At 42.7% G+C, this 26,815-nt stretch overlaps 1 protein-coding gene across 2 annotated transcripts in view; it reads left to right on the forward strand.

Annotated features, from left to right (window-relative positions):
• LOC137376069 (UDP-glucose 6-dehydrogenase-like) overlaps window positions 1-26,125 on the forward strand; it is a 62,772-nt gene extending 36,647 nt beyond the window's left edge. For both annotated transcript variants that reach the window (XM_068044079.1, XM_068044078.1), the window contains exons 7-12: window positions 2,529-2,623; window positions 6,788-6,918; window positions 9,376-9,515; window positions 10,552-10,643; window positions 19,870-19,980; window positions 23,757-26,125. In XM_068044079.1, the coding sequence (XP_067900180.1) occupies window positions 2,529-2,623; window positions 6,788-6,918; window positions 9,376-9,515; window positions 10,552-10,643; window positions 19,870-19,980; window positions 23,757-23,864 (677 nt within the window). In that variant the 3' untranslated portion in view covers window positions 23,865-26,125. The remainder of the gene's footprint in view (window positions 1-2,528; window positions 2,624-6,787; window positions 6,919-9,375; window positions 9,516-10,551; window positions 10,644-19,869; window positions 19,981-23,756) is intronic.
• The last annotated feature ends 690 nt before the right edge of the window (window positions 26,126-26,815 follow it).

The following is a 26,815-nucleotide window of genomic DNA, read 5'->3' on the forward strand; positions in this document are numbered from 1 at the left end:
TGGGCCTGGGGATTTATCCACCTTCAAACCTGCTAAAACATCTAATACTTCCTCCTTTTCAATGCTAATTTGATCAAGTATATCACAATCCCTTTTCTGATCACTACACCTGCATCATCCTTCTCCATAGTGAACACAAATGAAAAGTAATCGTTCAAAACCTCACCTATGTCCTCCGGTTCATCACACAGATTGCCTCTATGATCCCTAATGGACCCCACTTTTTCCCTGGTTATCCTCTTGCCCCTAACATACATATAAAATGCCTTGGGATTTTCCTTTATCTTGTCTGCCAGTGATTTTTCATGCCCCCCTTCGCTCTCCTAATTACTTTTTTAAGTACTCCCCTACACTTTCTATACTCCTCTAGGGCCTCCGCTGTTTTCAGCCCTCTGAATCTGCCATACGCTGCTTTTTTTTTCCTTATCCAATCCTCTATATCCCTTGACATCCATGTGTGGCTAATAAATTGGGCACCACTGGTCTAGCACAGCTTTAATTGCTCCTCCCTAATTGAGTCAAACTGATGGTAGTGGCTTGTTAAGATGCCATTGGTCTGTTATCTCGATACTCCTGTTCATATGAACTTTAACCTTTTTGTGCATTTTCTGATAAAATGGTAAGCTGAAAAGTATGTTCAATACCCAAAACTGAATCCAGTACTTCAGTTAGGATGTGAGCAAGGCTGTAACTGAAGCGTCGTTTCCTCTCCTTTGTATTCCAGCCCCTTTGCGATAAAGGCCAAAATGTCATTTGCTGCCTTGATTGGAAAAGGACAAGAAATACTGACTTGCATTTATATAGCACCTTTCACGACCTCGGGATGTCCCAAAATGATTCACAATATACTTTTAAAGTGTTGTCACTGTTGTAGGAAACACTGAGCCAATTTATGCACAGCAAGCTCCTTGGGACAGTACTGAGATAATGACTAGATAATTTTTTTTTTCTTGGGTTGATTGAGGAATAGATATTAGCCCAGGACACGGGGGTGAATTCCCTTTCTCTCCTTTGGGAATCATGCCCAAGGTGCTGGAATGGGACTTGAACCCACAACTTTCTGGCTGAGAGGCAACAGTGCTACCCGCAGTGCAATGGCTAATACTGTCATTCATTTTTGTATCTGTCTACTGACTTTTAATACTCTTGTATACTTGAACTTACAATTCTAGTCTCTCACCATTTATTGAACACTCTGATTTATCTTTCTTGAGTCCACAGTGGATGTGCTCAGAGTTGCCCCAGATTGAATTCCATCTGACATAGTTGTTCCTGCTCACCTTAATCTGTTTATGTCCCTTTGTAACTTCCTGCTTCCATCTTCTCTACTTACTGTCTCTCCTAACTTAGTGCCATCTTCAAACTTGGATATATGACTCTTGATTCCTTCATCCAAGTTATTAATAAATATGGTGAAAAGTTGAGGCGAAGGAGCAGATCACTGGGGAACACCATAGTCAGATGCTGCCAATCTGTGTGTCTACCCTTTACGCCCGAAGTTCTGTCTCCTATCTCCCCAACCAATTTCCAACCCAAGTCAAAAGGTAAAGGAGAAAATAATTGGACTTACTTTGCTAATAATTTCTTGTGTGGAACCTTATTGAATGTCTTCTGTAAGTCCATCTAGGTGACATCCATAGACACTCCCTTATCTACCTTATCAGTGATCACCTCAAAAAATTCAACCAGATTAGTCAGACGTGACTTGTCTTTAACAAAACCATGTTGTGTCTGATCAGCTCGTATCTGTTCAATTGCTTAGACACTCAATTCCTAATGACATCCTAGTAGTTTCCCCACAATTGACATTAAACTGACATGCATGTGGTTCCCTGGTTTCTCTTCTCTCCACCCGCATCCCCCCTTCACCACTACCCTTCTTAAAAATAATGTATTGACATTAGAACATTTACAATCTAATGGCAGGATTCTTGACTCGAGAGCTTGAAAAGATTATGATGAATGTTTCTGCTATTTCCTCACCTACTTTTGACACCTTAGGGTGGAAAACATCAGGTCCTGGAGATTTAGTTTAGTTTAGAGATACAGCACTGAAACAGGCCCTTCGGCCCACTGAGTCTGTGCCGACCATCAACCACCCATTTATACTAATCCTACACTAATCCCATATTCCTACCACATCCCCACCTGTCCCTATATTTCCCTACCACCTACCTATACTAGGGGCAATTGCTAATGGCCAATTTACCTATCAACCTGCAAGTCTTTGGCATGTGGGAGGAAACCGGAGCACCCGGAGGAAACCCACGCAGACACAGGGAGAACTTGCAAACTCCGCACAGGCAGTACCCAGAATTGAACCTGGGTCGCTGGAGCTGTGAGGCTGCGGTGCTAACCACTGTGCCGCCCCAAATTTATCTATCCTAAGTCCCATTATTTTCTCCACCACTTCGTTACTTGTATTGAATCACACATGTTCCTTCCCATTGATTTATTTTTGGTTTCCTTTCTATTAGTGAATTTTATTCTGTCACTCTTCCTTCAGACTTGTATCTTTTCCATTGCAGGCTTCGGAGGCAGTTGCTTTCAGAAGGATGTTCTCAATCTGGTGTATCTTTGTGAGGCTCTCAACCTGCCAGAAGTGGCCAGGTACTGGCAACAGGTGAGAATTTGCTGACTTGGGTCACAACAACTACAGTTGGAAGGTTTCCAAAGAAGGCAGTTCGACTCAGACGTGAGCATTTCTCCATCACCTTATCACATCAGCATCGCCACACGCAGCATTTCTTGTAGTCATAGTCATACAGCACAGAAACAGGCCCTTCGGCCCACCGCCTCCATGCCGACCATAATGCCTATCTATACTAATCCCACCAGCCTGCATTAATTCCATATCCCTCTATGCCTTGCTCATTCAAGTACCTGTCCAGATGCCTCTTAAATGTCGCTACTGTTCCTGCCTCCACCACCTCCTCAGGCAGCTCATTCCAGATACCCACTATTCTTTGTGTGAAAAATTTACCCCTTTGATCCCCTTTTAAACCTCCTCCCTCTCACCTTAGATCTATGCCCTCTAGTTTTAGTCACCCTTACCATGGGAAACAGACTCTGGCTACCTACCCTATCTATGCCTCTCATAATTTTATATACCTCTATCATGTCCCCTCTCAGCCTCCTTCGCTCCAATCTCTCTTTATAACTCAAGCCCTCCAAACCAGGCAACATCAATGTGAATCTTTTCTGCACCCTCTCTCGCTTAATTACATCTTACCTGTAGTGCGGTGACCAGAACTGCACACAGTACTCCAAATGCAGCCTATCCAATGTTATGTACAACTGTAACATGACGTCCCAACTCTTGTACTCAATGCCTCGGCCGATGAAGGCAAGCATGCCATACGCCTTCTTCACCACCCTGTCTATCTGTGCTGCCACTTTCAGGGGGAACACCATCGCCTCCCAGGTTCCCCTCCAAGTCATGGCCATCCTGACTTGGATACGTATCAGTTGTTCCTTCATTGTCACTGGGTCAGTATCCAGGAATTCCCAACTTAACATCACTGTGGGGAGCATCACTCTCATCACCAAGGAGAAGGTGCCCCACTGCATTTTCAGGGCAACAAAGGATGGGCGATAAATGTCATCGTTGCCAGTCACCCACATCCCAATAGCAAATCTTTTAAAAAAATAAAAAAAAATGCAATTTGTTTGAAGTGCAGTGACTGTAGCAGCCATTTAGCACACAGCAAGATCCCACAATCAATGAGATGAATGACCAGTTAGTTTCCTTTTTTTGTGTTTATAGTATTAGTTGAGAGGGAAATATGGTCCAGGGCATGGCTTTTAAAGTAGTGCAATAGAATTATTAACATCTATTAGATACACAGACAGGGCATTGTCTCAGTTTAATAGATGCATGGCTCTCTGACTCTATATTCTTGTATGACCTTAATATAAGTGAGATTGTGATCTGTCTGGTTCTGGTCATTTTATTTTGAACAGACTGGAAATTTTCAAACATAAGTCATTTTTAAAAAAAAATGTGTCTCCACCCCTCCCAAGGTCCTGTCTGTTAGTTATTAAGTCTAACCATCTCTCCTTGACATTTAATGGCATTTCCGTCACTGAATTCTCCACCAACAACATTCTGTGGGTTACCATTGATTAGAAACTTAACTGGACCAGCCATATAAATACTGCAGCCGCAAAAGCAGATCAGAGGCTGGGAATTCTGCAGTGGGTAACTGACCACCTGACTCCCCAAACTGTCCACCATCTACAAGGTACAAGTCGGGAGTGTGATGGAATACTCTCCAATTGCCTGGATGAGTGCAGCTCCAACAACACTCAAGAAGCTCGACACCGTCCAGGACAAAGTAGCCCACTTCATCGGCATGCCATCCACCACCTTAAACATTCATTCCCTCCACCACTGGCACACAGTGGCAGCAGTGTGTACTGTTATGATCAGGTGAGGAGGGGGTTGAAGGCTCCCCTCTTTTCACTCCTCTTGTTTGACCACAGGTTTATTCCTTTTTGAAGTGGATATACTTGCTACTTCAGTAAGTGTTTAACTATTAACACGCCATGATATAAAAAGAACCAGTCGGACAGGTTTTCTTGAGTTTAACAAAGAGAGAGGCTAGCTTTATTATACTTGAACCGTTCTAAGTAAAATAATAAAATACGTGCAACTTTCACACGTGTGCACACAAAAATAGGTTACAGAGTCGGGAAGGATAGATTGGTCGCATTAAACTCCAGAGAAATAAAAGGAGTATACAGTCCTTGGAGGTTGGTGACTCGGCTGGCTTCAGGCTGAATTCAGTGGTCATGCGACTTTCCTTTGGTCCTGAGGCTTCTGGTTTGAACATTTGGAAACTGATTTGGTGGTTTTCTGGGAGGCAACAATGTGGATGATTTTCTTCAAGGGGGTCTCTATGTTCTTTCTGGAAACTTCTCTACTCTTAGTAGCTCCCCCTCAGGCTTAAATAATTAAACACAGATCAATTACACCAATGAACACTAGGGTCTGCAGCAGGGAATAGGCCTTGGTGCTCACGGTCAGCAGGCAGAGTTTGAAGCTTGTAAGGTTTGAGTGATTCGTATTTAAGTTTAATATTCAAGTTTCCAGCCAGTGGATTAAAAAAAAAAATCGTCATTCGACCTAGCATGTTTTCGTGACAGTACCATTGACGAGATGCACTGCAGAACTCGCCAAGGCTTTTTTGGGACAGCACCTTCCAAACCCACAATCTTTATCACCTAGAAGGACAAGGGCAGCAGATGCATGGGAACACCACCACCTGCAAGTTCCCCTCCAAACCACACACAATCCTGACTTGGAACTATATCGCTGTTCCTTCACTGTCACTTGGTCCAAGTCCTGGAACTCCCTTCCTAACAGCACTGTGGGTGTATCTACACCACATGGACTGCATCAGTTCAAGAAGGCAGTTCACCAGCACCTTCTCAAGGGCAATTAGTGATGGGCAATAAATTCTGGCCTTGCCATCGATGCTTGCATCTCAAACTAATTTGAAAATGTTGCCAAGGCTTTCAATGAAATTCCTTCGTCGGTAAAACAAGATATAAAACTCGAGCTATGATCCCACTCCTACTTCACGCTTATTCTGTTGTATCTGAGTTCCATTTGCTGCGCTGTTTTTACAGAAAATACTTGGAGTCCTTTTCTACATTAAGGCATTAATTAAAATCAAATTGTAGGTTTCTTTTATCAGGTAATAGAACTTTGTTAGGGTGCTGCGAATCAAATATGAGCAACCCATGCACAACACATTTAATCCCTTCTTGATTTTACTAAATTGAGCTTGTAGAACCAAATTGCTCTTCAGCTTTCGAAGATTGAATGAATTGAAATGTCTATCAATGGAAAAAGTCATTACAGTAATGGAACTGCATTGATAGGCTGAGTAAATTGGGTCTGTATTCTCTGGAGGTTGGAAGAATGAGAGGTGATCTCATTGAAAAAGACAAGATTCTTAAGGGGCTTGTCGGGGTAGACACAGAGGGTGTTTCCATTGGCTGGGAATCTAGAACACTGGCACAGCCTCAGGATAAGGGGACAAAATTTAGGACTGAGGTGATGAGGAATTTCTTCACCAAGGTTGTGAATCTTTGGAATTGACTACCTGAGTGGGCTGTGGATGCTCTAATGTTGAGTCTGTTCAAGACAGACAGCGATGGATTTTTGATCTCTCGGAATCAAGAGATATGGGGAGAAGGCAGGAAAGTGGAGTTGATGCAGAAGATCAGCCATGATCGTATTGAATGGCGGAGCAGGCTCGAGGAGCTGCATGGTCTACTCCTGATCCTATTTCTTTTAACTGAAAGCCATGATCCTGCTGTCATTTGAGCTGGTGGGATTGAACGGGCCTGTTTGTGAATTCTAAGCCTGACATTTCACTTGCCATCCATTTGGAAAACCATCTTAAGATGTGAAATCAGCCTGTGCTTTCTTTCTAGTTTTTCAGGGAGTCGGAGCAAGGAGACCAAAATTAGGGGCTATAAATATGATAGTCACCTATAAATCCAATAGGAATTTATTTATAGAGAAACCTCTTTACCCAGAGAGTGGTTAAGAGTGTGGAATTCGCTATCACAAGGAGTAGTTGAGTTGAACAACATGTTTGCATTTCAGGAGAAGCTAGAGAAACACATGAAGGAGACAGGAATAGACAGATATGTTGATAGGGTGAGATGAGGTAGGGGTGGGAGGGAGGCTTGTCTGCAGCATAAACACTGGGGTGGTTCAGTTGGACTGAATAGCCAATTCCTGTACATTTTATGTGATTTTTGTTACCAGGTGATTGAGATTAACGATTACCAACGGCGAAGGTTTGCAGCGCGGGTAATTGGCTGCCTTTTCAATACCGTCACCGATAAGAAGATTGGATTGTTGGGATTTGCCTTCAAGAAGGACACTGGCGACACGAGGTAAATTGCTGTAACATTCGTGCTTTGTTCAAAAGGTCACGGCTGTGCACTGACCTACCTTCTCACTTTTACAGCTAGATGCATGGGAAAACTTGGCAACACCTGGAGATTTTGTCTTTCTCTGTTAACTGGGGCATTCACCAGAGCAAGCAATTTATTTGTTTTGACACTGACGGATATCCCAGAGGCAATTATGCAAATTTCAGAGGAGCAGGAGGAGGGCATTCAGCCTCTTCTGGCCTGCTGTGCTGTTCAATTACATCATGTTGATTGATACCTCAGTGCCGTTTACCTACCTTAGTTCTACATATCCCGATACCCTTATCCAACAAAAATCTATCGATCTCAGCTTTGAAAGCTTCAGTTGACCCCTGGTATCAACAGCCTTTTCGGGGACAGTTTCTGATTTTCACTAACCTTTGTGTGAAAAAGTGCTTCCTGCTTTCACTCTTAAATGGCCTAAATCCAGTTTCAAAGATTCTCCCCCCTTGGGCTGGATTTCTCCACTAGTGGAAATAGTTTTTCTGTACCTACGCTGTCGAATCTCTTTATTATCTAAGTACCTCAATCAGAACAGCCCTCAACCTTCTAAACTCGAGGGAATACAAGTTTTGCAACCTGTCCTCATAATGTGATCATTTCAGCCCCTGCATCATTCTGATAAATCTGCGCTGCATCCCCTCCAAGGACAGCATCTCCTCCTTGAAGTACAATGGCCAAAACTGAACGCAGTCACTCCAGATGGGGTCTGACCAAATACAGTTGTACAACTGAAGCATCACTTCCTCACGTTTGTATTCTGAGATTAAGGCCAACATTCCATTAGCCTTTTTGTACTCAGCGCTAACCTCTCATGATCTGTGAGCCTGGACACCTAAATCCCTTTGCTCCTCCACAGCCCAGCGTCTCACCACAAAGAAAATACTCCCAGTTGTCTCGAATCCAGAAGTGGATATCTCATTTCCCACATTGAATTTTTTAAAATTAAAGCATTTGCAAAATAAAAGCCAGTCATTTCCTGCTGGTTGCTTGTTGCCCGTGGCGATGCGGAGTGAATTCACAAGAAGCTGCTGCCAATCTATCAAGAAAAACTATCTCGGTAGCTTTAATTAGCCTCTCGATCTTGGGTAGGGCCTAATTATAGCAGAGCCTAATTAGTAGCCTTAAGTGGATAAGCAAGTTTAACCTGACTGCACCTCCGCAACATTGTGGTAACATTTTAAACCAGCAACATCACTGGAGATCAGTATTTCTTTTGTTGTTCTCAGGATGTGGGCATCACTGACACTGTCAGCATTTAATTTGATACAACGGAGTGGCTTGCTGGGCCACTTGAGTTAAGAGTCAACCACATTGGTGCAGGACCTTTTTATTTAATAATTCATGGGATGTGGGGTGTCGCTGACAAGGTCAGTATTTGTTGCCCATCCCTAGTTGCCCTTGAGAAGGTGGTGGTGAATTGTCATCTTGAATTCAACCGAGTGGTTTGCAAGGCCATTTCAGAGACCAGTTACATTGCTGTGTGTCAGGAGACACATTTGGGCCAGACTAGGAAAGGACAGCAGAGTTCCTTCCCTTAAAGATATCAGTGAGCTGGTTGTTTTTTTTTCAATATACATCAGAAAAGTTCTTGGTGTGAAAAGTATTCCCATAGTTTTCCTTCTATTAAGGTCAAATATTTCACCAGAATCCATTCATTGCAGGAATGGAGGAAAATTTGACTTTTTAATGGGTTTGACAAGTAACATTTTCTGTTTCATTTTGTAAACAAGGTAAATCTTCCCTAGTAAGTTAGGAAATTGAGAAGCTGGGATTGATCCCCTCGGAGTAGAGAAAGTTAAGGGGACACTTGAAAGAGGTGTTCAAAATCTTGAAGGGTTTTGATAGAGTAGATAAGGAGAAAAACGTTTCCAGTGACAGGAGGGTCAGTAACCTGAGGACACAGATTTAAGCTAATTGGCAAAAGCACTGTGGGGGTGCGGGGAGTGTTGGGGGGCAGTGGGGGGCCTAGGAATGATAATTTATGTAGTGAGTTGTGATGATCTGGAACACACTGCCTGAAAGGGTGTGGAAGCAGATTCAATTGTAATTTTCATGGAATCACAGAATGGTAACAACACAGAAGGAGGCCATTCGGCCCATGTTTGTGTCGGATCTCTAAGAGCTACTCAGCTAATCCCATTCCCCTACCTTTTCCCTGTAGCTCTGCAGATAATTATCCAATTTCAAAAGGGAATTAGATAAATACTTGAAAAGGAAAAAAATTGCAAGACAATGGGGAAAGAGCAGGGGAGCGGGACTAATTGGATCAGTCCTTCAAAAAACTAGCACAGCCACGATGGGCCAAATGGCCATCTTCGGTGCTGTATGATTCAATGAAGTGCATTAACCCTTTAACCACATTGTTGGGTCTCTGAACCAACTGGCCTCCTGTTTTATGTTTGCTTTTTGTTGCAGGGAGTCTTCCAGTATCTACATATCCAAATATCTCCTGGATGAGGGAGCCAGACTGCACATCTTTGATCCAAAAGTGAAGAAGGAGCAAATTATTCAAGACCTGTCTCACACCAGTGTTTGCGATGATGATCCCGACAGGGGTATGTAGTCAAGATGATGCAAGAGTTTGAGAATTTTTGACCAGACAAGCTATGGATGAGGAAGGTCATTGGGTTCATCTTGGTCCCTGTATTGCACTGTTTATTAAATTATGCCTACCAATTCATTCCAAGTGTTCACTCTGCAGGAAGAAAAGCTCAATTTGAGGGAATTGGATAAATACTTAAAGAAATTTTTGTGCAGGCTATGAGGTAGAAGCAGGACAGTAGGACTAATTGGATAGTTATTTCAAAGAGCCAGCAAAGCAGGATGGGCTGAATGACCACCTTCTGTGCTGTATGATTCTGAGACTTGCTTTTGTGCCTCTATCTTGCTACTGAGCACTTTTGTTTTGGGTGAATTGTTTTTGGGCGAGGGTGCTTTTAAAAAGTCCGGGAAGGGACAGCTGTTTTACTCTGCCCACCGAGAACCATGTTTGCAAGAATTGGTCTTGGGGGGTGGTGGGGTGGGGGGGGGGTGTTCATCTAATGGGCCACAGGAAGGCAATTGCACCAATATTTATTTAGCTTTTTAATTAATCCAGCTGTATCTACACAAACATTCTTGGCTATACTTCATTGGTTGTAATATGCTTAGGATGTCCTGAGGTAGTGAAAAGCAACATCTAAGTGGCTCATTTTTGCCTCTGGAATGGGTCTTGAACCCACAGCCTACTGCTTGGAGACATGAGCATGTAATCTTGGCTGATACTCCAGTGCAGTACTAAGTGAGTGCTGCACTGCTGGAGATGCTGTCTTTCAGATGAGATGTTAACCCAAGGCCCCACCTGCTTTCAGGTCAAAGTAAAAGATCCCACAGCCACTATTTTGATGAAGAGTTTACGCTAGTGCCCTAGCCAATATTTATCTCTCAACCAACATCACTAAAATATGTTATCTGGTCATTATCACACTGCTGTTTATGGGATCTTGCTGTGTACAAATTGACTACTGAGTTACCCTATGTTACCATAGTGACTTCACCTTAGACTGCTATAGAAATGCAGCTTCTTAATGCAAGTTCTTTTCTTTCTTGTAGTGTCACGTTTGGTCACAGTCTCTTTGGACCCTTACGAGGCTTGTAAGAATGCCCATGCTATTGTGATCTGCACAGAATGGGATATGTTCAAGGTATTAAAAATAACTACTGTTGTGGCTAGTTTTTCTCTTCTTATCTTCTCAATCTGCTCTTGAAGATGAAAAGAAGTAAAGCTTGGCCCTCTGCTAGTCTAAATGGTGGCTTGCTATTCCCATGCAAATCCATTTATTTGACTGTAGCTCTGTTGCAACCTAGTCTGATCTGCCTTTATCTCCGATGTGTCCATCCAGATTATAATTGGGAATGGGGCACTCGGTTCTATCTGAAGCCCGGAGTTGATTTTAATATACTTTGTATGAATCAAAAATGAGGTAATATTGAAAAGCATGTTGGTATATTACATAGACTTTACAACACAGAAACAGTATATGCTGCTGTTTTTATACTCCACATGAATCTCCTCCCATCCCTCTTCATCTCACCAAATCAGCATAATTTCCTTTTCCTTTCCTTCCTCGTATTTATTTTGCTTCCCCTGATGTATGTAGTCCTTTTGAAACCTGAACTTCAATGCATTAATGTTATTTTGATATATGAGCTCAAAGAACAGCCTTTCAGGCCAAATAAACCTTCCCTCTTTATCGTTGATCAGTAATTGGTTGGTTAATTATGCAGCCTTGCTACATTTCTGAAGGTAGATAAAGCCTTAACCCCAGGCAGAGGTTTGACCTGGGACTTTCCAGCTCTGTGGCTTGTGTTTGGGTATACACTTTGACGGGATACACTAGGGCGGCACAGTGGCGCAGTGGGTAGCACCACAGCATCACCGCTGCAGTGACCCGGGTTCAATTCTGGGTACTGCCTGTGTGGAGTTTGCAAGTTCTCCCTGTGTCTGCGTGGGTTTCCTCCAGGTGCTCCGGTTTCCTCCCACAAGCCAAAGACTTGCAGGTTGATAGGTAAATTGGCCATTAGCAATTGCCCCTAGTATAGGTAGGTGGTAGGGAAATATAGGGACAGGGTGGGGATGTGGTAGGAATATGGGATTAGTGTAGGATTAGTATAAATGGGTGGTTGATGGTCGGCACAGACTCGGGCCGAAGGGCCTGTTTCAGTGCTGTATCTCTAAACTAAAACTAAACTAAAACTAAAACTTAATTAGGGGCAGGGAGGGAGATTCCCAGAATAGGAAGAGTGTCCCATATTGTGTGACCAAGATGGAAGTTAATATTGTAAAGTATGATAATACCCAGCATCTTGAAACTTGGAAATAAATGTTTCAGTGATCATACAACAAGGAATGAAACGGTACTTTCACAGCATTAATTAGGCTACTTGTCATAGAGATACAGCACTGAAACAGGCCCTTTGGCCCACCGAGTCTGTGCTGACCAACAACCACCCATTTATACTAATCCTACACTAATCCCATATTCCCTACCGCATATCCACCATTCTCATACCACCTACCTACACTAGGGGAAATTTACAATGGCCAATTTACCTATCAACCTGCAGATTTTGGCTGTGGGAGGAAACTCACGTGGTCACAGGGAGAATTTGCAAACTCCGCACAGGCAGTACCCAGAACTGAACCCGGGTCACTGGAGCTGTGAGGCTGCAGTGCTAACCACTGCACCGTCTTCTCCAAAAGGCAGTAATTGCCTACAATACAAGGTAGCATAGCACTTTTAGCCTTGATTAAGTGCCCAAATCCAGGAGTAGGGCCTGAACATGCAACCTACTTATTGCAAGTCCAAGTGCTTGTAATGTAGCCATGCTGACATTACTTAACTAGCACTGAACAAAGGTTTATTGATGCTGCTCATTCAGCCTTGAAGCAATGACTCAGTCTTCAACTGACTCCAACAAGTGTCCATTCTCTTTCCTATCACACAGTTAGAGACTAATCTTGGTGTATTGTCCCTGAAACTTATCAATATGGGTCAAAGCAAAATGAGATAGATATCTTTGCAGTCCCTGTAGTTTGGCCAAAAAAAAAACACCTTAGACTTGTGTTGAAAGTTAGAGTACCTTCTCTATCACCGTGGCTTGGTGCTGTAGATTCAGGTGCTATAGATTCAGATGCAATAGATTGAGTGCTCAAACATCTCATTCAGGACCTTTACAACTCCAGAGGATGGATTCAGTACTCGGCTTCCAGGGGCAAAAGGACAACGTTCTAATTATATCACTTTGGACAAAGTTATAAAACTTCAAATTCTCTTCAAATGAAAACATTTGTGAAATTCTCTCTCTCCATTTAAAGGAAACAGCCAAAGTATCTATTAATCTGTCGGCGATCTGCCATTTTTTTTGCTATTGAGTTACGCTGCCCTTGGTACAAACCAACTGAGCTGTACTTAATTCTGGGTGTTTAACCCTTGCTAAACTGAGACAGGAAAGTTTTACATTTCACCAAATGCTCCTTCTAGCTTGCAATAGGCTTCAAATACTGTATTAACAGGAATCTTGACACCCACCCCAACAGTTCCTTTCCATTTTAAAGTTAGAGGGAAGCCAGATTTCCCAGGCGGGTAGAGTATGAAGAGATTTTAGTTTGATGGAGGGAGTTCCTGCACAATTGGAGGCAAGGAAAGAAAACTTTTACACTCCAATATGCTCCACAGAAGTGATAAAGGGGTGGTACTGCAGCCCCCTGACACTAGGCACACAACAAAAGTGAAGGAAACATTACCTGAACGCAGCTTAAGGAGGCTTCCTTCCCAAAACCTTTAACTTTAATCCCACAACCTTGGGATTCCCAGCACAAACTGGTCAACTGGAGCAGGTTCTTATAACTCTCACCTGCTCCCTGGCAGGGGGAGAGACCATGATCAGTGGGCTTTGATCCTGCAGGTGCTGTTTTTGTGGGGGTATTTTCTGGGTTTTTTTGAGGTGGGGGGTTGTTGGTTTCAGCACCGTTTTTATGGCATTTCGCTCTTTGGGAGTGGAGATCTACCTTAGTTGTTGTTTTCCTGTTGCTTGGGGTTTTAGTACCTGTCCCAGGAAAGCTTCAAGCAAACAATGGCTGCAACCAACACCAGAGCTCCAGGCCAGGGGGTGCGTAACACCATTAGGGTGGCGGTGAAAGATAGCGAAGGAGGTGCACCCATCGACCGCGCCTGCAGTCTATTCCAGTTGCATCTTCTGCTGCTTGTTGGCAAACATATAACCACAAAAGTATCTGATCTGAAGGTCAGTGCAAAGCAATTCTGTTCAAAATGCTGGCTATTTTATAAAATCCTTATTAAAATAATTGCAACTTCAATCTGGGTCCATGACTATTTGTGAGAGCGACAGAACCATTTTACAGTATATTGTACTGTTTATGCTCACATTCCATAGAATAGTATGGCACAGAAGGGGGCCATTCAGCCCATCAAGTTTGTGCAGGCTCTTTAGAAAAGCAGTCCAATTAGTCCCGCTCCCCAGCTCTTTGCCCATATCCTGCCAATCTTCTGAAGGCTACGATTGAATCTGTCTCCATCACCCTATCAGGTAGTTTATTTCAAATCCGAACCACTCGTTACGCAAAAAGGTTTTCCCTCGTGTTGCTTCTGGTTCTTGAGCCAATCACCTTAAATCTGTGCCCTCTGGTTACCAATTTCAGCAGTTGGAAACAGTTTCTGTTTATTTACAAAACCTTCATGGTTTTAAACACCCCTACGCAATCTCTTCTCCTTCTCTGCTTTAAGGAGAACAACCCCCAGCTTCTCCAGGCTATTCACATAACTAATCCCTCATCCTGGAACCATTCTGCATCCTCTCCAAAGCCTTCATGCCCTTGTGGTGCCCAGAATTGGACACAATAGTCCAGCTGGGGTCAACTAGTGTCTTCTATAGGTTTAACATGTCTTTCTATATTTTGTACTCTATGCCTCGATTTATAAAGCCCTGGATTCCATATGTGTGTCAGCTGTTGGTAGCACACTTGCCTCTGAGTCAGAGGTTTTCTGGGTTCAAATCACAGTCCAGGACTTGAACTCAAAGATCAAGGCTGACGTTCTAGCGCAGTACTGAGGGAGGAGGGATGTAAACTGAGGCCCCGTCTGCCCCTCGGGTGGATGTGAAACATCCCATAGCCACTATTTTAAAGAGCAGAGGAGTTCTCCCTGGTGTCTTGGCCAATATTTAACCCTCAATCAATGTCATTAAAAATCACATTAGCTGGTCGTTATCACATCGCTATTTGTGGGAGCTTGCTGTGTGTAAATTGGCTGCTGCATTTTCTCATTACAGCAGTGCATACACTTCAAAAAGTTGTTCTTTGGCTGTAAAATGCTTTGAGATGTCCGGTAGTCATGAAAGGCGCTATATAAATGCAAGTCTGTCTTTTTTTAAATTTGTTTTGTTAACCTATCCTGTCGCCTTCAAAGATTTGTGCACAAACACCCCCAGATTGCTCTGTTGTACCATTTAGCATGTAGTGTTTTTCCACATTCTTCCGACCAAAATCTATCACCTCGCACTTTTTTGCGTTGAATTTCATCTGCTATGTGTCTGCCCATCTCACCAGCCTCTTAAATGTCTATTTCTGTCTTCCTCACTGTTTCTACAATTCCATTTTTTGGGCCATCTGCAAATTTTGAAATTGTACCCTGTACCCACAAGTCCAAATCATCAATATGTATCAATAAACAGCAGTGGTCCTAGTACTGAAGCCGGGGAACACCTCTGTATACCTTCCTCCAGTCTGAAAAACTGCCATGCACCATAACTCTCTTTTCTATCCCTTAGTCAATTTTGTATCCTTGCTGCGCCTGCCCCTTTTATCCATGGGCTTCAATTTTGCTAACAAGCCTACTATGTGGTATTTTAGAAAATACCTTTTGAAAGTCCATATACACATCATCAACTGCATCGTTCTCATTCACCCTCACTGGTACTTCATCAAAAACTCAATTAAGTTAGTCGAACATAATTTTCCCTTTAACAGATCTGTTCTGGCTCTCCTTTAGTATTCCATGCTTGTCCAAGTGTCTGTTCATTTTGGTCTGGATTATTATTTCTAAAAGTTTCCCCACTACTGACGTTAAACACTCTAGTCTGTAATTGCCACGTTTATCCTTTCTTACTGTACAAGAATGTAACATTTGCAATCCTCCAGTTTTTTTGATACCACTCCTATATTTAAGGAGGATTGGAAGACTGTGGCCAGCACCTCCTCAATTTCTATCCTTATTGCCTCAGCAACCAAGGATGCATCCCATCCAGATCACATGACCTATTGAATTTAAGTACTGGCATCCTTTCTAGTGCTTTCTCTTTATTTTTAGCTCATCCAGTATCTTAACAACCTCCTCATTTACCATAGCTTTGCAAAGTTCACTTCCTTGATAAACACCGATGCAAAGTACTAATTTACTATCTCAACCATGCCTTTTTCTTCCACCGATATTTCTCCAGTTTGGCCGCAGTGTTCCTCTGACAACCTTTTTACTATTAATATGCTTGTAGAAAACATTTGGATTCCCTTTTTATGCTAGCTGCCAATCTATTGTTCTACTGTCACTTTGCCCCTCTTATTTCCTTTTCTTCAGTACTTTTTGTGTTCATCCTGATTCGCCCTTGTATTCCTTGCTAGGAATATAAGAGCTTTTGCAAGTATATAAAAAGGAAGAGAGTAGCTAAAGAAAGTAGTTGGACCCTTGGCAGCAGAGTCAGGAGAAATTATCATGGGGAATGAGGAAATGGCAGAAACAATAAATAAATATTTTGTGTCTTGTCTTCACTGTAGAAGACACTAATTACATACCAGAAATAGAGGGTAACCTAGGGGCTAATAAATCAGCAGAGGAAAAGGTACTGGAGGAACTCCAGGGACTAAAATCTGACAAATCCCAGGACCAGGTGGCCTACATCCTAGGTAGCTGCAGAGATAGTGGATGTGCTGGCTATGGTTTTCCAAAATTCCCTAGATTCTGGAACGGTCCAAGCAGATTGGAAGTTAGCAAATGTAACACTGCTATTTAAGAAAAGACGGAGAGCGAAAACCAGAAACCAGAGGCCAGTTAGCCTGACATCAGTCTTCAGGAGAGTGCTAGAATCTATTATTAAGGAAGTATTAACAATGCACTTAGGAAAACATAGGATGATTAGAACAAGTCAACATGGTTTACATAAGGGAAATCGTGTTTGACAAATTTATTGGAGTATTTTGAGGATGTAACTAGTAGGGTAGATAAAGGGGAACCAGTAGAGGTAGTATACTTAGATTTCCAAAAGGCATTTGATAAGGTGCCACACAAAAGGTTAATACACAAGATAAGGGCTCATGGAGTTGGGAGTAATATATTAGCATGGATAGAGGATTGGTTAACAGACAGGAAGCAGAGAGTAGGTATAAATGGAGCACTTTCAAGTTGGCAGGCTGGGACTAGTAGAGTGCCACAAGGATTAGTGCTGGAGCCTCAGCTATTTACAGTCTGTGTTAATGACTTAGACAAAGAGACAGAGTAATGTATCTAAGTTTGCTGATGATACAAAGCTAGGTGGGAATGCAAGCTGTGAGGAGGATACAGAGGCTGCAAAAAGATATAGACAGATTAAGTGAGTGGGCAACAAGGTGGCAGATGATGGAGATGTGGGGCAGTGTGAGATTATTCACTTCGGTTGTAAGAATAGAACAGCAGAATATTTTTTAAAAGGTGTGAAACATGTAAATGTTATTCAGAGACACTTGGGTGTAGTACATGGAACACAAAGTTAGAAAGCAAGTGTCATGTTGGCCTTTATTGCTAGGGGATTGGAGCACGAGAATAAAGAAGTCTTGTTATAATTGTACGGGGCTTTGGTGAGACCACACCAGGAATGCTCTGTAATTTTGGTCTCCATATTTAAGGAAGGATATACATGCATTGGAGGTATTACAGCGAAGGTTCACTAGATTGGTCCCTGGGATGAGGGAGTTGTCCTGTGATAGGTTGTGTAAATTGGATCTATATTCTCTGGTATTTAGAAGAATGAGAGGTGATCTCATTGAAACATTCAAGATTATGAAGGGGCTTGACAGGGTAGATACTGAGATGTTGTTTTCCCTGGCTGGGGAATCTAGAACAAGGGGGCACAGTCTCAGGATAAGGGGCCAATCATTTAGGACTGAAATGAGAAATTTCTTCACTCAAAGGGTTGTGAATCTTTGGAATTCTCTACCCCAGAGGGTTGTGGATGCTCCATTATTAAATATATTTAAGGCTGCAATACAGATTTTTGGTGTCTCAGGGAATCAAGGGATATGGGGAATGGGTGGGAACGCGAGTTGAAGCCCAAGCTCAGCCATGATCAAATTGAATGGTGGAGCAGGCTCGACGGGTGATATGGTCTATTCTTTCTCTTTATTTATGTTCTTATTTGTATTATCAAGCTGACACATGTCATGAGCTCCTTTTTCTGCTTCATCCTACTCTCTAACTCCAGGGAGATCTGGCTTTAGTTTCCCTCCCTTCCCCCCTTGTAGACTATGCCCAAACCATCTCCTCTTTAAAGGCTTCCCATTGCTCCATTACATTCTGCCTGCCAGTCTTTGACTCCAACTTTTTCTTGCCATTGTTAATATCAAGAATAGGACATGAACTTTTATTTTAAATGGCACTTTTTTTTAAAACATGAAGAGTTCCATGGAGCTCCACAGAACATCTTTAATGGAAAGTAGACAGTGAGCTAGGAATGGAGAGATTAGGAGAGCTGACTGAAATCTTGGTCAAAGAGAGATTGGTTTTGAGTAGGGCTTTAAAGAGGAGAGCAGTGGGGAGTGTTCAGTGGGGAATTGTAGAGGGTAGAAGCTAGGTGGCTGAAAGCACTGCCATTGGTGGTGAGCCAAAAGGCAATGATAATTGTATATTAATTGGGTATTTCATTGTATTTAGGTGGTGTACATGAACTAGGGATTCACCTGTGCTCCTAATATATAGGAGCAGACTGAAACTGTAGTTGTTGGGTTTTGACGATACAGGTTTGTAATGTGCCTCTAAGTAAAAGCTTTTAAGTGTGTAAAGACCAGGCTCCAGTTCTATCCTTCACTGCCTGACTATCTACAGAATATCGGGCAAGGTGCACGAAGCCAGAGTCGCAGAAATGGAGTGTTTGAGAGGTGGAGGCATATTAGACTGTGGAAGCTTTTGCAGAGATTGGGGGGGAGAGTGATCCCGGGTGGGATATTGTGCTTGTTTCGCTGGGCACAAAGGCATGGATAATGCCGATGAGAACAGTCAAGCAGATTGACAGCTGCTGATGTGTCATTGCCAGTAGTGAAGTCAAAGATGAGGGATTTGGGTCGTCAAGATTGCGATTGTATGCCATTTCGGACGGGAGAAATATTTCCAGGGAGCAACGATGGAAGTGATGGAATTGGAGGAGGCTAATGGGTGTGGTTGGTAAGGGAGATGAAGAGGAGGTCGAAGATAAGCCCCAGTAATGCTTGCTGTCCATGCTACCATTTTGTTCTGGGAGTGGGCGGGCTGCACTCTGTTTCTCACATTACTCGTTCGCCCTCCCCACCCACCAGCTTTGGATCTCACCTGAGTCATATGATTGTAGGGTCAAGCTCCACTCCAGAGACTTGAGCACATGATCTAGGCTGACACACTCAGTGTAGCACTCACTCAGTACTGCACTGTTAGTGGTGGAACTCCCTTCCTAACAGCACTGTGGGTGTACCTACCCCACGTGGACTGCAGCGGGTCAAGAAGGCGGCTCACCACCACCTTCTCAAGGGCAATTAGGGATGGGCAATAGGTTCTGGCATTGCCAACAATGCCCACATCCCATGAATTAAAAAAAGTGCCATCTTTCCAATGAAACGTTAACTCAAAGCCCCATCTGCCCCCTCGGGTGGATGCACTATTCGAAGAAGAGCAGGAGTTCTCCTTAGTGTCCTGAACAATTTTTATCCTTTAGCCAACATCACACATACATTATCTGGTCATTGTCACATTGCTGTTTGTGGGAGCTTGCTGTGCGTAAATTATCTGCCTTGTTTCCTACATTACAACAGTGACTACACTTCAAAAATAAATCATTGGCTGTAATGCACTTTGAGGTGTCCTGAGGTCAGGAAAGGCACTTTATAAATGTATTGGGGACTGCATATAGTGACACCACTATTCCCAGCCAGGAAACAGGTCAGTGGCCAGCATGTTAAAGTCCTGAATGTGACCTTTGGGTAACTCTACATGTGCAAATGCAAATCATACACTTTTGTTCCAAATTCCAGTCTGTCCTCCAGTCTTGAGTTTCAAACAGTTGCAGCTAGGTCATGTTGTGCATAAAAATGGATGCAGATCTTGTCTGTATCTCAGTTTAAGTTTGTCACCTTTTCAGGAGCTGGACTATGAGAGGATCTACAAGGCGATGCTGAAACCAGCGTTTATCTTTGATGGTAGACGCATTTTGGACAGTCTTCATGAAAAGCTCCAGCACATAGGTTTCCAGGTAAGAGAATGAGTGGCAGGAAAGCACATGATCCAGAACTAGGATTGATGCCTTTTGGTCTAGTCCATGATTGGATGAGATGGGCAGGAGAGGTGATGGCTGCTTGAGTTCTGATGTTCTACTCTGCTAATGAATATTCATTTGAAAGTGTAATCTCTACCTCATGTTTTCCACTAAAAACAGACAAATAAAAGACTTTAAATGGCCATATATTCAGTACCATTTGCAACTCCTCAGATACCAAAGCACTGCATGCCCACATGTAACAAGACCTGGACAATATTCAGGAGACAGAAAGCAGGAAACTACAGGCCAGTTAGCTTAACATCTGTCTTGGCGAAAATGTTAGAAGTTATTATTAAAGACGTTATAGCATGGCATTTAGAAAAATTCTAGGTAATCAGGCAGGGTGATGGTTTTGTGAAAGTGCAATCATGTTTAACCAATTTATTGGAGTTCTTTTGAAGAAGTAATGTGCTGTGGAGAAGGGAGTACTGGTGGATGTACTGTACTTAGATTTTCAGAAGGCATTTGATAAGGTACCATATCAAAGGTTAATGTGGAAATTAAAAGCTCATGGTGTAGGGGGTAACATATTGGCATGGGCAGAAGATTGGCTAGCTAACAGGAAACAGAGTAGGCATAAATGGGTCATTTTCTGGTTGGCAAGATGTAATGAGTGGTGTGATGCAGGGGTCTGTGCTGGGGCCTCAACCTTTTACAATTTCTATAAATGACTTGGATGAAGGGACTGAAAGTATGGTTGCTGAATTTGCTGATACAAAGATAGTTAGGAAAGTAAGTTGTGAAGAGGACATAAGGAAGCTACAAAGGGATATAGATAGGATAAGTGAGTGGGCAAAGATCTGGCAAATGGAGTATAATGTGGGAAAATGTGAAATTGTCCATTTTGGCAGGAAGAATAATAAAGAAGCATATTATCTAAATGGTGAGAGATTGCCGAGCTCTGAGATGCAGAGGAATCTGGGTGTCCTAGTGCATGAATCGCAAAAGGTAATAAGCAGGTACAGCAAGTAATTAGGAAAGCTAATAGAATGTTATTGTTTATTGCAAGGGAAATTAAATGCAGAAGTAGGGAGGTTATGCTTCAGTTATACAGAGCATTGGTGAGACCACATCTGGACTACTGTGTACAGTATTGGTCTCCTTATTTATGGAAGGATGTCTTCTTCTTTGGCCTCCTTATCTCGAGAGACAATGGGTAAGCGCCTGGAGGTGTTCAGTGGTTTGTGAAGCAGCGCCTGGAGTGGCTATAAAGGCCAATTCTACAGTGACAGGCTCTTCCACAGGTGCTGTAGAGAAATTTGTTTGTCGGGGCTGTTGCACAGTTGGCTCTCCCCTTGCGCCTCTGTCTTTTTTCCTGCCAACTAATAAGTCTCTTCAACTCGCCACATTTTAGCCCCGTCTTTATGGCTGCCCGCCAGCTCTGGCGAACGCTGGCAACTGACTCCCATGACTTGTGATCAATGTCACAGGATTTCATGTCGCGTTTGCAGACGTCTTTAAAGCGGAGACATGGACGGCCGGTGGGTCTGATACCAGTGGCGAGCTCGCTGTACAATGTGTCTTTGGGGATCCTGCCATCTTCCATGCGGCTCACATGGCCAAGCCATCTCGAGCGCCGCTGACTCAGTAGTGTGTACAAGCTGGGGATGTTGGCCGCCTCGAGGACTTCTGTGTTGGAGATACGGTCCTGCCACCTGATGCCAAGTATTCTCCAGAGGCAGCGAAGATGGAATGAATTGAGACGTCGCTCTTGGCTGACATACGTTGTCCAGGCCTCGCTGCCATAGAGCAAGGTACTGAGGACACAGGCCTGATACACTCGGACTTTTGTGTTCCGTGTCAGTGCACCATTTTCCCACACTTTCTTGGCCAGTCTGGACATAGCAGTGGAAGCCTTTCCCATGCGCTTGTTGATTTCTGCATCTAGAGACAGGTTACTGGTGATAGTTGAGCCTAGGCAGGTGAACTCTTGAACCACTTCCAGAGCGTGATCGCCAATATTGATGGATGGAGCATTTCTGATGTCCTGTCCCATGATGTTCGTTTTCTTGAGGCTGATGGTTAGGCCAAATTCATTGCAGGCAGCCGCAAACCTGTCGTAAAAGTATTGGAAGCAGTTTAGAGAAGGTTTAATAGACTAATACCTGGAATGGGCAGGTTGTCTTATAAGGAAAGGTTGGACAGGCTAGGCTTGTATCTGCTGGAGTTTAGAAGAGCAAGAGGTGACTTGATTGAAACATACAAGATCCTGAGGGGTCTTGACAGGGTGGATGTGGAAAGAATGTTTCCCCTTGTGGGTGAATCTAGAACTAGGGGTCACTGTTTAAAAATAAAGGGTCAACCATTTAAGACAGATGAGAAATTTTCTCCTGAGGGTCATGAGTCTTTGGGACATTCTTCCTCAAAAGCAGAGTGGAAGCAGAGTCCTTAAGTATTTTTAAGGCAGAGGTAGATAGATTCTTGATAAGCAAGGGGGTGAAAGGTTATCGGGGTAGGCGGGAATGTGGAGTCGAGGTTACAGTCAGAACAGCCATGATCTTATTGTTTGGCAAAGCAGGCTCGAGGGGCTGAGTGGCCTACTCTTGCTCCTAATTCGTATGTTTGTATGTAGATCATGAATAATTAAATGTCAAAGTGATGATGCAAGACAATGGGAGATAAGGAGACAAGTATAGAAACAGAGGATGGGTTCAGTGCAGATGTAAATTAGTTACAGCTCTGCACTTGCTTAAAAGCTGCTCCTCTAAACATCATTCCAGTTCTGATGAAGGGTCATCACCTGAAATGTTAACTCTTTTTTTCTCTCTCTCTCTCTCTGTCTCTCTCTCTGTCTCTCTCTCTGTCTCTCTCTCTGTCTCTCTCTCTGTCTCTCTCTCTGTCTCTCTCTCTCTCTGTCTCTCTCTCTCTCTGTCTCTCTCTCTCTCTCTGTCTCTCTCTCTCTCTCTCTGTCTCTCTCTGTCTCTCTCTCTCTCTCTCTCTCTCTCTCTGTCTCTCTCTGTCTCTCTCTGTCTCTCTCTGTCTCTCTCTGTCTCTCTCTGTCTCTGTCTCTGTCTCTGTCTCTGTCTCTGTCTCTCTGTCTCTGTCTCTCTGTCTCTGTCTCTCTGTCTCTGTCTCTGTCTCTCTGTCTCTGTCTCTGTCTCTGTCTCTGTCTCTGTCTCTGTCTCTGTCTCTGTCTCTGTCTCTGTCTCTGTCTCTGTCTCTGTCTCTCTCTCTCTCTGTCTCGCTCTCTCTGTCTCTCTCTCTGTCTCTGTCTCTCTCTCTCCGTAGATGCTGCCTGATCTGCTGAGTGTTTTCCAGCACTTTGTTTTTACTTCACATTTTCAACATCTGCAGGATTTTGCTATTGTTTACCTTAAGCCCTCAGGGGTGGAATTCCCTCCTTTAACCTCCTCCTTTAACCTCCTCCTTTAACCTCCTCTCCTTTAACCTCCTCTCCTCTCTCGTGTTCTCTTGTCCTTCAAAGACGCTCCTTAAACTAAACACTTTGACCAAACTTTTGGCTACCTGTCCTAATATCTCCTTATATGTCAGATTCTCCTGTGAAGCACCATGGGGCGTTTTGCTGTGTTAAAAGTGCTATATAAATGCAAGGTGATGTTTTTCTGAATCTGCATGTTCAAAATATCTCCACATCCCAGTTGACCATGGCAGACTTCACCTGGGCACACACTCAGGACGGATGTTTTGAATTACACTGAGCTGCAATGTAATGTGGCCTTTTAATGTAAATTTCTGTTTCTCAAATTCAGGTTGAAACTATTGGAAAGAAGGTGACTGAGAGGATACCATTCACAGCCAACAAAGATATCTCAAGGATCGACTTGCAAGCTCCTCCTGCCAAGAAGCTAAAAATTTAATGACCAACTGCTTCTTGTGGCTTTCAGTCATGCATTTTATACACTCAGTATTATTTTTTTATAAATGAGAAGAGTTTTCAATCTATATCCATTATGATTAATGACACTACACTCCAATTTTTGGATAATTTTTATAAAAAATGTTATGGGGCCTCATTGATCTGTGTTTCTTCACCTTTTGGTTTGGATGGGGCCCATACACAACTTGCACTGGTGATGTTGAGGTCCAATGTCTAACCTGTGAGGTTGTTATTGAGTAAGTTATTCTGAATTTTTAATCATAACCTAAAGTAAATTTGTAGGGGTGAGGAAGGAGTAGTAGAAATTTAGCCCTTTTGAAATGTCTTCCTAGCCATTTCCTCATGGACCAAGCAGGGTTGCTAACTCTCAAGTTATTCCCGGGGCTATTGACCTTCTGCCTGCAACTGCCTTGTCACCCACACATTCCTCACATTGGTTGCCCAACATATCCTCACTCAAGACCATGCCTTCCTGCAGCTGATTGGAAAGCAAATGGACTTTTCAGTTATCTGGACGATATTTGATTGTCAGTCGGACAGCCTTTCCTATCCCCGTGAACAGTTGTGATTCAAAGAAGTACTATTTTTCCTAATTTTGTTTAATGCCCGATAATCTTTCTCATGGTTGTTGCAGCAGTATCTGGGAGATTACTCTTTAATTCCCGGAGACACCACGGCGATCCCTGAGGGTCGGCAACCCTCGGACCAAATGAGTCGAACTTTCTTAAATGAATTGTCTTCCTTCTCCCTTTCCAGGTAGGGGGGCAGTGACTTTCTAGTCTTTTAAGCAAAAAGTGACTCAGTCTGCTTAAATATATATATTTTAAGGTCACTGCTGGTGCTGTCTGCTGCTGTTCTTCATTGAAGATTGCCACATTATGCCCAGCCCAAAACCAAGTAGGGAGTGGGAGGAAAGTGCTAGGATTTCATTCTGACTTAACTTTACTTAAAGTTTCATTACTGTTTTTAATACGTACTCCATATTAAAGGGACGGTTGTAAGTGAGGGATGGATGTAGATTCTATTTTAAACATCAGAACTTTAGAAAATTCACCCAATGTCCATGGACCATAGCACATTCCCACTTTTAGGGGTGTGCTTTCCTCCTTTAGCTGTTGGTTGCAGCAGCAATGCCCAATTTGTACCTGTGCTGATTTTTTCCACTGTCGGCAAAATAAGGAAAATCTTGGATGTTCTGGACTTCACGCTGAGGGGGGATACTTTAATCCAACTCGCTTGGCGTGACTCCACAGAATAGAGGGGAGCACCAGTTCTACACCCTGTCCAATAACTTCAATCGAGAATAAAATCAGGAGGGGTGTAAAAACAGCATCACACCCGATCCCATTGGTTCCCAATGAGCAGGTCAGGTTAAAATTGCCACTCTAATCTCCAGTGAAGTAATGGGAATTGAAGTTTTAATAAACCAGGTGGGGGCCACAGCAGTTGAGAGGTTCGACAGTGCAGATTGAGATTACAGTTCAACATATTGTCCTGCCCCTCCCCCCAAAATAACTGTCCATTTTACATTGGTAGATAGTGTTCAGTCCTGCTGTAACTTTATATTGTGGGTAGAGAAATGGGGCTTCATGCAAATTGACTGCTAAGTCTTGACTGACATACGTAATCCTGAAGGTAAATATATAAGTGGACTTAAAAGCCCAAGAGAATAACCAGAGAGAATTAACAGTCACTGAATTTTAGTCCATGGAATTATTATTTGAAAGCCTTGATGATGAGTTTGGACATGGTCAAAATGCTAATTCATGTAAGAGGCTGGGGTCTAACCTAGTTTGCCATGAATGTGAAAATTAGAAGCCTCGTTATTTTAATTAAAGGTTTTATCACGTGATCGATCTTGTGCAGTTAGATGTACTTTTTTCAAGTTCTCCAGTTCTGTAAAGTTTGGATTTAATTGGGATTGATAGCAAGTTTATGAATAACTGAATTAACTTGTTGAATTTTTATGACCTATCCTTTGTTTATTACAGGCCTAGAAGGTGTGTAGGTTATGAAATGGAACAGACAAATGTCATGAGACATAAATCCCAAGTTAATAACTTTAATTATTGATGTTGGGCATCTATGATACTGTGAAAAATGTACATTGTACATACTCCTGAATTGATTGTACCTGATTCACCAATTTTAAAAAAACACTGCTGCACCAACCTTTTATTCATGTTCGAGTAATCATATTTGATACGCCTCTTTCGTAATAAAATTAAGATTTGGAAACTTGAGGGACTTAGTTTACGAATCTGTTTCACATCCACCACAAGATATGAAGGTCTGGACTTGTACCAGTCATCATTCCATTAACAAAGGCAGTGCCTCTAAGTTGAAATAAGGTTGATTGCAAAACCTAGGCTTCAGTTCGAGATTAATCTGATAGTCCATACAGGTTTCGCTCTGCTAACCAGAGCAGACAGTTTTAAGAAGCAAAGAAAGATGAGAATTTTTTTTAACATGACAAGTTATGAGCTGAAACACGCTGCCTGAAAGGGCAGTGGAAGCAGATTCAATAGTAACTTTCAAAAGGGAACTGGATAAATAGTTAAAAAGGAAAAAGTTGGGCAATGCCAAGGAAGTGGGACTAATTGAATAGCTCTTTCAAAGAGCTAGAATAGAAATGGCAGGACGCATGTCCTCCTGTGCTGTCGGATTCTGTTCCACTTTTGTGATGTGTTGATGTGATTTAGTCACATGGAATAACTTTACTCAGTGGGGCTTCTTTTTGATGCAATGGAAAATTTACGATTCGTGCCCAAAATCCAAAAAACAAACTAAACACAAAAAATGTCAAACTTTATTTCTAAAATGTACAGTAATCTTTTAAAATTTCTTGTGTAAGCATGGTTGCAAATCTCTCACGTTACTATTTTGAGCATTGCTAACTTATGCACAATAGAATCTTTTGTGTATACATGT

The sequence above is a fragment of the Heterodontus francisci genome, chromosome 12 (assembly GCF_036365525.1).
Source record: "Heterodontus francisci isolate sHetFra1 chromosome 12, sHetFra1.hap1, whole genome shotgun sequence".
Classification (NCBI taxonomy): Eukaryota; Metazoa; Chordata; class Chondrichthyes; order Heterodontiformes; family Heterodontidae; genus Heterodontus; species Heterodontus francisci.